The sequence below is a fragment of the Sminthopsis crassicaudata genome, chromosome 5 (genome assembly GCF_048593235.1).
Source record: "Sminthopsis crassicaudata isolate SCR6 chromosome 5, ASM4859323v1, whole genome shotgun sequence".
NCBI lineage: Eukaryota > Metazoa > Chordata > Mammalia > Dasyuromorphia > Dasyuridae > Sminthopsis > Sminthopsis crassicaudata.
Window position 1 is genome coordinate 62,761,647 of NC_133621.1, and position 11,051 is coordinate 62,772,697.

The 11,051-nt window shown below is 35.2% G+C and overlaps 1 protein-coding gene across 1 annotated transcript in view; it reads left to right on the forward strand.

The window, feature by feature from the left end:
* GAD2 (glutamate decarboxylase 2) overlaps positions 1-11,051 on the forward strand; it is an 83,571-nt gene that overhangs the window by 62,684 nt on the left and 9,836 nt on the right. Inside the window, exons 14-15 of the mRNA XM_074269537.1 lie at positions 235-342; positions 2,793-2,882. Coding sequence (XP_074125638.1) covers positions 235-342; positions 2,793-2,882 — 198 coding nt within the window. The remainder of the gene's footprint in view (positions 1-234; positions 343-2,792; positions 2,883-11,051) is intronic.

Here is an 11,051-nt window from a genome sequence, read left to right on the forward strand (position 1 = left end):
TCACAGCTAGTCAGTTGTAAAGGTAGTTCAAACTCCAAACCTTTGCTGCCTAATCGAACTCTCTGCATCATATCACACTGCCTATTTTATGCAATTGCTAAGGATCCTGGGAGAAAAGTGCTATAGAGGCTGTAAAGAAAAATAGGAGTTGGGCTTCTGAACCTGCATGGATTTTTTCCCAGATCTAAGAGCTCCCTTTCTCCCCATCATAAACTTTATAATTCTTTCTCTTAGGGGACCATCGGATTTGAAGCACAGATTGACAAGTGTTTGGAGCTTGCAGAGTATTTATACAATCTTATAAAAAACAGAGAAGGATATGAAATGGTGTTTGATGGAAAGGTATGTCTGTAGTCTGATTGACATAATCATAACTTTTCTCCAAATAATAAATTGCTAATATCTGTGGTCCACCTTTCAGGTGTCTTCGGTAGTCATATCCGGGGAGCAGTGCAGGGCATGGTAGTTCCCATGATCCAGAACTCTCACTTCAATGGGATAGCCATGAGATGTAGCAACTACAAGAACCATTATCTTGGAATCCTCACTTTTTCCATTTCCCCATGTGCAATCAGTTCCTAGATTCTGTTTATTCTGTACCCCCTCCTTCACTTGACCCTGTTAGCATACTGGTACACACCTTTATCACCTCATGGCTGGGCTTTGAGGTCTCCCTACCTCAAATCTCTTCCCATTCAAAACCACACTGCACCCAGCTATCAAATCAATTTTCCTAAAACACAGGCCCAATCATATCGCATATATGCCCTCTTATAATATTTTATTCCTATTATATTATAAAATATAATACCTGTCTGGCTTTTAAAGCCCTTCACAAACTACTCCCCATCTTTTTGGGTCTTCTTATACCTTATTCCCCTCTTACTCCATACATATATATATATATATATATATATATATATATATATATATATATATATATGTATGTATATATATGTGTGTGTGTGTATGTGTGTGTGTATATATATATATATGTGTGTGTGTATGTATATATATATATATATACATATATATATATATTCTTAGATAGTATATTGAATTGTGAAGCAATTCAAAGTCCATTTTGGATAGAATATATATATATATAATAAAAATTGATTCTGAAAAAGTAAGTGAAAGTTGGATTGTAAAGGCTGGTAAATGGAGGGGTTCGTGTTTGTGTTTTATCCTGGGGCCACTAGATCATGAAATATTGTTGATGTTGTTGTTTTTCCGATACTATTGTATCTTTCTAAATACATGTAAAGATAATTTTCAACATTCATCTTTGCAAAACTTTGTGTTCCAAATTCTTCTCTCTCCCTCCCCCACCTCTCCTCTCCCCAAGACAGCAAGTCATTCAATATAGGTTAAACATGTGCAGTTCTTCTAAACATATTTCTATATTTGTCATGCTGAGCAAGAAAAATCAGATCAAAAAGGAAAAAAAGAAGAGAAAGAAAAAAAAACAGGCCAACAAACAATAACAACAAAAGGTGAAAATATTATGCTTTGATCCACATTCAGTCTGCATATTCTCTCTCTGGATGCAGATGGAACTTTCCATCCCAAGTCTATTGGAATTGCCTTGAATCATCTCATTGTTGAAAAGAGCCAAATTCATTACAGTTGATCCTCATCTAACCTTATTGTTACTGTGTACAATGTTCTCCTAATTCTTCTCCTCACTCAGCATCAGTTCATGTAAGTCTTTCCAGGTTTTTCTGAAATCAGCCGGCTCATCATTTCTTAGAAAATAATAATATCATTAAATGGTTTTTGATCAAGGCAGTGACTTGGCCATCCCTGTGCCTTTGGGATATCATTTTTTTAGCTGTGTGAGGATGGATTGGATGGGAGAGATTGAGACAAAGAGACTATTTATAACAAGAATTCAGGCAAGCTATCATGATAAGGGTCTAGAATGGTGACAATAAGAACAAAGAGAAAGGTACAGACATGGAGAGAAATGTGGAAATGAATCAATAGGTCTTGTAAACCAGAGCTTCTTAAACTTTTTTTTACTTGTGATCCCTTTTAGCCTGAGAAATTTTATACAACCTCAGGTATATAAGTATATAAAATAGAGAAACAAATCAAACATTTACTGATAACAAATATTAATTTATGACCTCCACATTCAACTACATGATACTTTATTCTGGGGCTGGTTTTCTAATTCCTCCCCCTTCCAATCCCATTAATTCCAGAATAATGGTTTTCCTGGGTAACTGGGCCATATAGACATGCAAGTCCATTCCTCAATATAGGTATCTCACATTAACTCTCCATACTATATTTATAGGACAAGCTAGATTGAGGCCATAAAAGTATGCTATTGAGTTGATGATATCTCCTGATATTTTTTAAAAGACTGTATTTCTCAATCTCACCTACGCTGAAAGTGCAGGCCCATTTCTACTACTGATTGTCAGAAACATTTCAGACCTGGATCAGTTTATCCCTTCCCTAAGCAAACTGGGATCCCCTCCCCAGTTCTGAGAGGCTTGTATCTTTGTGCAGACACCTAATCGCTGCAGCCTACTGCAATCAGAATTCCTGAGCTCAGGAGATCCACTAGTTTTCACCTTCTTAGTAATGGGGATTATAAATATGTCACCATTCCTGGATCTCCCATTTTGTTACAGACACCCTATGTATAATATACCATTTGTCAGTGGATATCTCATAGAGCATAGATCAAAAAACTGCTGATTTAGCAGTCATTGTTACTAACCTACTTTAAATATTAATCATGAGACAAAGTCTTGTTTGTTTGTTTTTTCATTTAGCCTCAGCACACAAATGTCTGCTTCTGGTATATCCCCCCAAGTTTGCGGCACTTGGAAGACAATGAAGAAAGAATGAGTCGCCTCTTAAAGGTAAATGATCCATGAGTTTCTGTGATATGTGTGTTTGGTTGTTTACATATCTATTATATCTATCCGTGTGTGTGTGTGTGTGTGTGTGTGTGTGTGTGTATGACTGTATTTAAGAGAAATGTAACATCTGTACATTGGTTTTCCAATTGAGTTGTTATATGCTATTTTGTAAGCATAGAGTGCTTATTATAGTAATTTGAGTAAACCTGAAAATGCCTGTTCTCTCAGTATGTTCATTTATTTCCTTGTGCTTACAGGACAATTTGTGATGTTTTAAAAATAACTAATTAAGTGAACCCCGTTCCTCCACAGCCATCAGTAGAACAGTCAAAATAGCAACAGGGATATGGGTCAGGCTCTAGATTGGCAGCAATGGAATAAAGCCTTAGTGTGTCTCTACCTGAAGTGCTCACAGCTAAGATCACAGGAGAACTCAATTGTGTAATTCAAGGGAGCACATTTGAGGAGGCAAGTGATAACAGGATAGTGTCCAGAGGAAAGGAACCAGGATGGTGAAAGCCCTTGAGGTCGGTCATATAAGGAATCTTTGAAAGAACTAGACATTGAGCCTGGAAAACGGATTTGAGAAGTGACTTCTTGTTATTGTTCATTTATTTCAGTTGTGTCTGACTCTTTTAGACCCTCTTTGGGCTTTTCTTGGCAAAGATTCTCAAGTGATTTTGCTGTTTCCTTCTCCAGCTCATTTTACAGAGGAGGAAACTGAGACAAACAGGGTTAAGGCTCTTGCCCAGAGTCACACAACTGGGAAGTGTCTGAGGTTAAATCTGACTCAGGAAGATGAGGTTACCTGACTCCAGGTGCAGGGCTTTGTGCACTATGGCACCACCTAGCTGCTGCATTGGAAATCACCAGGGATGTTAACATTGTGTATCTTTCCCACATGCTTCCCAGCATTATGATACAAGTAACACTAGTGTAAAATAAACATTAAAAGGGGAGAAAAAGCACAGGAAGGTCATTAACCTGGGGAAGAAAGGCATATTTACATACACACACATAAAAGCATACACATATATGTGTATGCTTAGGTGTATTATACATACATATGCAGTTTGTACATGTTTGTATAGACATATATACCTAGGTGTGTAGATATATACAAAAACAAGTGTTTATCTATGCATGCACACAGTTCATATTGTCATACAGGGGCAGCGAGGTGGCTCAGTGGATAGAGCACCAGCCCTGAATTCAGGAGGACCCGAGTTCAAATCTGATCTCAGACACTTAACACTTCCTAGCTGTGTGACCTGGGCAAGTCACTTAACCCCAGCCTAGGGGAGGAAAAAAAGAGAGAGAGAGAATGAAAGACATTGTCATACACATGCATATATTTGCATAGATAAAGACACACATATATGCATATGTGTAATATCTTTTTTAGTATTTTTTTGTGCCAGGCCAGAGTGGGACCACATAATGTAGTGGATGGAGAGTCAGCCTTAGAATCAAGAATAGCCAAATTCAAACTCTGACTCTAGTACACATGATTTGTACAAATCATCCAACCGCTCAATGTCCTCTCTAAAACAGGATTGTTTATTCTTTTCATATATAGATCCTCTTAACATCTGATAAAGCCCATAGACTTGTTCTTAGAATAATGTCATTTGTTTTTTGTTTTTTAATTTTTGGAGGCAATAAGGTAATAATTGTCTTGCTCAGAGTTGTACAGGTAGGAAGTGTCTGAGGCCAGATTTAATTCAGATACTTCTGACTCCAGAGATTGTATTCTATTCACTGTGTCATCCAGCTGCCTCTGAATAATATTTTTAAATGTATTAAAAAATACATAAGATGACAAAGGAAATCTGTTACATACTGACAGTTATCCAAAAAAAAAAATGTCATGGTCCCTAGGTTAGCATCCTTTTCTCTGACACTATTGGTCATGGAAAATCAGGGGTCCTTATTGAAAGAAAGTGTTTTTACCAGAGTTTCCTTGCACCAATGAAATCACAGGTCCTCACCTGTAAAAATCACCTGTGAGGAGCCCCTCTCCTGCAAGCCCACCCCCTACCAAGTTCATTGCCAGATTCATTACAGTACCTGGCAAAGTTATCTCTTTGCTTTCAGTTTTTCTGTGTAGCATGCAGAGCAAAAGCTGGCCTGCAGAACCTTTCTCTAGGGAGTGGGTCTTTTTAGAAACTGATAACTGAAAACACTGTTCTATGGTGAGTGAAACATGCTTTTGGAAGACAAATTCCTATGAGGTTGCCCCTTATGTTTCCTCTTCTGTAGGATGTGTATCAATGGCAACAAATGTGAGGTTGTAGTTGGGACAAAGTAGGAGATGTGAAGAATTTAACTTTGAGAGAAACATTTTTTCCTTCTGAGTTATTAGAGATTTGCTCCCCAAAACAGTCTTAAATATGGAAAACTGTATGTAGTATCTTTTTATCATTTCCAAAATTAGTAGAGGTTTCATCTTCTGCTGAGTATTCTGACTAAAAGAGGGTTGTTTTGAATGATTACTTGGAAATTTATTTTCGTTTGGATGAAAAACCTGATTTTTGGTCCCACCTACTGGGACTATGACAAGAAAACCTTGAAGTGTCCAGAAGTCTGTTCAAGTTCAAGATTTAAAAGTTCCTGTGGTCTGGCCCCTCACCTCAAACTTGAGTAGACTTGTGGGCTTCTCTGTGTTTCTGTGGCAAGACCAAAAGTCAGATTACAAGCAGATGAGAGAAGCCTTCACAAATGACTTAAGACTCATAAGAGATTATCTGAGAGATGACAGACCTAGGAAGGAGTTGATTGAAAAAATGAGAAGAATATTGATTACATGAAAAGAAAATCTGGATTTTCCTGTCAAGAATGATGTTTTTTCAATTAAATTATAAAAATCGCCTTTATAGTAACTAACTTTACTTATTATAACAAGAATGCTAGAATCAGATAAGTCTATTCCTTTTTTTCTTTTTCTAAATGAAACCTCTGGCTAGAGGAGGAATCAATTAAACTGAACAAACATTTCTTAAGGACTTACTATCTTCAAGGAATTGTTGGGTATAAGATAATGACAAAACCTGCCCTCTAGAAACTAACATTCTCTTAGAAGGACAAAGTTTGTAAACAGATGAATATAATACAAGGAAGGATATGAAGGAGACCAAGGAGAGACTAAACTAAGCAATGTAGAAAGCACTAAAAATGAGACTTCAGAGAAGGGAGAATTATCAATCCATCTGATCCTTGAATGAAGATGAAGATCATGAAATAAGGGTTCATTTGAATAATCCTTTCAAATTTGCAAAGCAACTTACATCATTTGATTTGAGGCTTAGAACAATCCAAGTTGGGAGATAGATACTCCAAATAAATATTATTAACCCTTAATACAAATGACTATATAAAGATGTAGATAGAGTGCTAAACTATATATATATTTCAAATTCTGCCCTTCCTTCTAGCAGTTTGACTCTGTATTCCTTGGGAAATTAAATTAGACTTATTTTATGTCTTGGGATGAGTTAGGTTACATTTGTAATTGGTGTAGGGAGTTTCCATAACAGGAACAACAAACATTGATTACAAATTACAAACAAATCATTCCCATGTTCAGATTTACACACAAGAAAACTGAAACTTGTAAGAGTTTAAATGACTTGTCTACATTTATATAGCTAATAATTGTTAGGTAGAATTTGAACTCAGGTCTTCCTCTTTAAAATCACAAATATCAGTTTTAGCATATTATATAAAATATGATGGAAATGGAAACCTTTCCCTGTAATTCAAGGTTAGCACACTCTCAAATATTTAACATGTTCTTGGCAACCTGAATATTGGAAGAAGGAACTGAGAAAACCATAATGAATTCTCTCTTCTACCTCTCCATTTTCATTACTGAATCTGTCTGGCCAGATAATTGCTTTAGCTACCTGATCACTAAGAAATGGAAATGTAACCATATGGTTACATGTATTTTGTAATACATATGTATTTTAAGTTTAACCTTTCTCCATTTGTATCTAAAATGAATGAGAAAAACATGTTTGAGAAAAGAATTAATTTGCCTGCTGGCCAGGAGGAGTAACTGGTCATTTTTGTATATTCCCAGAATGGAGAAGAGGAAAAAACAATGTCTAATACATTGGACTGTGAGTCTTTGGGTTTTACTCAGTGACTTGACCTTAATGGCTTTGATTATGAGGTCAAAGTGGAGTAAAACCAAGGAATCTGAGATTCAGGGCAAGTCTCTAGTCTGAATATTGGCTAGAGAAACAAGGTGTCCTCCTTGAGAGTGGTATTCATGCTCCCAGCCATTGCTGGGATAAAACTTGGGAAGTAAATATAGCTTCTTAGAGGTTTAGACTACTGCCTGGCAAAGATTTATAAGCTTAGAGAATCCTGGTATAATATAATGGATTGAACATGTTAAGAATTCCCAAATCAGTCTCACAGAAACAAAGTTGACTACTGGCCAGGGAGAGTATTCTTGGTTGATAATGTGGAATTGTGGGGAACAGATGTTGATATGCCATTTAGGTGACCTAAAGTTATGCCAGGTGGCAAGAAAGGTTCTTGAGAATGAAGGGGCTGGGGCATTATGAATTCTGGGCAGAGTGTCCTATGGTAGGTGGATCAAAAGTCACTATATTCAACCTGTACATAGAAATAAGACAGACTTCTGGGCAGCAGAAACAGATTTCCAAAAATAGTTTTATCCTCACAAATACATTTTTTCAAATTTATTTATTTTTAACCTTTTTTAAAAAATTTGAATTCCAATTCTCTGTCTCTCCAATCCCTGCACCACTCATCGAGAAGGCAAGCAATATGATATCAATTACAGATGTTAAATCATGCGAAGTCTATTTCCATATTAGGCATGTCACCCCAAAAAGCAAGAAAACAAAAGGGGAAAGAAAATATGCTTCAATTTGCACTCAGAATCTCTTTCTCTGGAGGTGGGCAGCATTTTTTTATCATGAGTCCTTCAAAATTTTCCTATCATTGCATTGATCAGAAAACCTATATTATTCACAATTGATCATCTTGATTCATCTTGATTCATCACTGATCATCATCAACATTGCTGTTACTGTGTACAATGATCTCCTGATTCTTCTCATGTCACTCTGCATTAATTCACATATGTCTTCCCATTTTTCTGAAATCATTCTGCTCATCATTCCTAATAGCATAATTTACCATGATTTGTTCAGCCATTACCCAATTAATGAGCATCCCTTCGATTTTCAATTCTTTGCCACTACAATTAGAGCCACTATGAATATTTGTGTAGATGTAAATCCTTGTCCTTTTTCTTTGTTCTCTTTGGGATTAAATCTAGTAATGATATTGCTGGGTCAAAAAATATTCACAGTTTTATAGTTCTTTGTGCATAGTTCTAAATTTTACTCCAGAATGGTTGGACCCATTTGCAACCATTAATGTCCCTATTTTTTCCACATCCCCTCCAACATTTATCATTTTCCTTTTCTGTCATTTTAAGCAATCTAATAGATGTAAGATAGTATCGCAGAGTTATTTTAATTTATATTTCATTGATCAGTTTGGAGCATTTTTCTCTGATTATTGAGAGATTTTATTTCTTTTTCCAAAAATAGACTATTCCTATCCTTTGACCATTTATTAATAACTCTTATTTTAATATATTTGATCCAGTTCCATATAAATGCATATATATATATATGAGAGATCATATAGATAAAAGAAATAGGTCTTTATCAGAGAAATTTGATAAAAAAAAACCATTTTTGATAGTACTTCATTGTCTGTAATATCTTTTGGCAAAATGTGATTTCTCTGATTATCTCTTTTAATTAAATCTATTTTTGCTTTTGCTTTGTCTGAGATCATGACTGCTACCCTGATTTATTTATTTTTACTTCAGCTGAAGCACAAAAATTCTGCTCCAACCTCTTATTTTTAACTCTATGTTTAACTTCTGTTTCAAGTGTTTTTCTTATAAACAATATTGTTGGATTCTGGTTTCTAATCCATTCTGCTATCTGCTTCTATTTTATGGGAGGGTTTATCCCATTAACATTCACAGTTATGATTACTGTGTATTTCCCTCTATCCTACTTTCTTCTGTTTATTTTTCTCTCTTTTTTACCCTGTCCCTCCTCAAATGTCTGTCTTGCTTTTGACTACTGCCTCCCGTAAACTACTCTCCCTTTTATAACCCCCATCTTTTTCTTATCCTTTTCCTCTCTTATTTCCTTTTTTTGAATAAGACAGTCTTCTGTCAGTTCTGTGGCACAATGGATAGAGTGCCATATTCCTGAGTTTAATCTGGCCTTGGATACTTACTAATTGTGTAAGCTTGGCCAAGTCACTTAAGCCTGTTTGCCTTAGTTTCTTCATCTGTAAAATGGGCTGGAAAAAGAAATGGTAGCTTATTTCAGTATCTTTGCCAAAATAAAATAAAATAAGATCATGAAGCAAGAACCAAAACTTAACTGAAAAAATATAAGATTTCTATACCCAATTGCATGTGTATATCTATTATTTCCTCTTTGGACCAAATCAGATGAGAGTGAAATTCAAAAACTGCCTGCCACTACCTTCATTTCATGCCCCACTATAAAAGCTCTTCTTTCAGTACTCTTTTCAGTGGGATAATTTTCCCCATTCTTCCTTTCCCTTTCTCCTTCTCCTAATGCATTCTTTTTCATCCATGTTTTAGATCATCCCAATGCAATCAATTCATTCCCATGCCATTTGTCTATGTAGAATCTTTTTAATTGCTCTAATAATGATAATGTTCTTAAAAGTCACATGTATCATCTGTGGCCATACCCCCTGAACATGCTTGATCTTGTCAGAAATGACATGTATCATTCTCATAAAGGAATGTAAGCAGTTTAACCTTATTGAGTCCTCTATGATTTCCCTTTCACGTTAACTTTTTATGTTTCTCTTAAGTCATTCTTGAATGTCAGTTTTTCTATTTAGCTCTGGTCTTTTTATCAGAAATATCTATAAGTCATCTATTTCATTCAATATCTATTTTTCATCTGAAAGATTAGATTCAATTTTTTTCTGGGTAGGTTATTCTGGCTAGATTATTTGTAATCCTAGCTTTCTTACCTTCCAGAATATCATATTCCAAGTCCTTCATTCCTTTAATGTGAAACCTACTAATTTTGTGTAATTCTGAATGTGATTCTATAATATTTGAATGTTTTTTTTTCTGACTACATGCAATTTGTTCTTTTTGACTTATGAGCTCTGGAATTTGGCTATAATATTTATATGAATTCTCATTTTTTTAATCTCTGTAATCAGTGGCCTCTTTAAATTTCTATTCTATCTTCTGGATCTAAGCTATCAGGGAAGTTTTCCTTTATAATTTCTTGAAATATAATATCTAGGCTCTTTTCTATCATGACATTCCGGTAGTCCAATAATTTTTAAATGATCTCTCCTTGATCTATTTCCAGGTGTATTATTTATCCAATGAGAAATTTCACATTTTCTTCTATTGCTTCATTCTTTTGACTTTGTTTTATTGTTTCTTGATGTTTAATGCAGTCATTAGTTTCCACTTATCCATTTTTAATTTTTAAGGAAATTTTTCTTCAGTAAGCATTTGTATCTTTTTTTCTACTTGGCCTATTTTGCTTCTTAGAGAGCTCTTTTCTTCAGTGAATGTTTTTGTCTCTTTTATCATCTGGCCAATTCTGGGGGTTTTTTTAGGATATTATTTTCTTCAGTATTTTTGGTGCCTTTTTACCAAGCTACTTATTATCTTTTCATAATTTTCTTGCATCCTCTAATTTCCCAATTTTTCCTCTGTCCTTCATCTCTTTCTTTAATTCTTTAGGAATTCTTATCAGATTTGTTTCCAGTTTGTAGGTTTTATTTTTCCTTTGAGGCTATGCTTGTATTGGTTTTCATATCACTGTCTTCCAAGTTTCTGTTTTGGTCTTTCCTATCACCACAGCTGCTTTTTTTTAAATAATCAGGTTCTTTTTGTTGTTGTTTGCTCATTTTAAAGTCTATTTCTTGACTTTGATCTTTATGCTAAAGTTAGGTTTTGCTCATCTGAGCAAGGGGAAACCATTGTCCCAAGCTTTACATTTTCTCATGCTGCCAGTTTCAGAGTTTCTGGGGAGTTCTTGTTGCTTCTAAGATAGTGTTATCCTAGGAGAGGTAGGGTCGCTGCTCTTC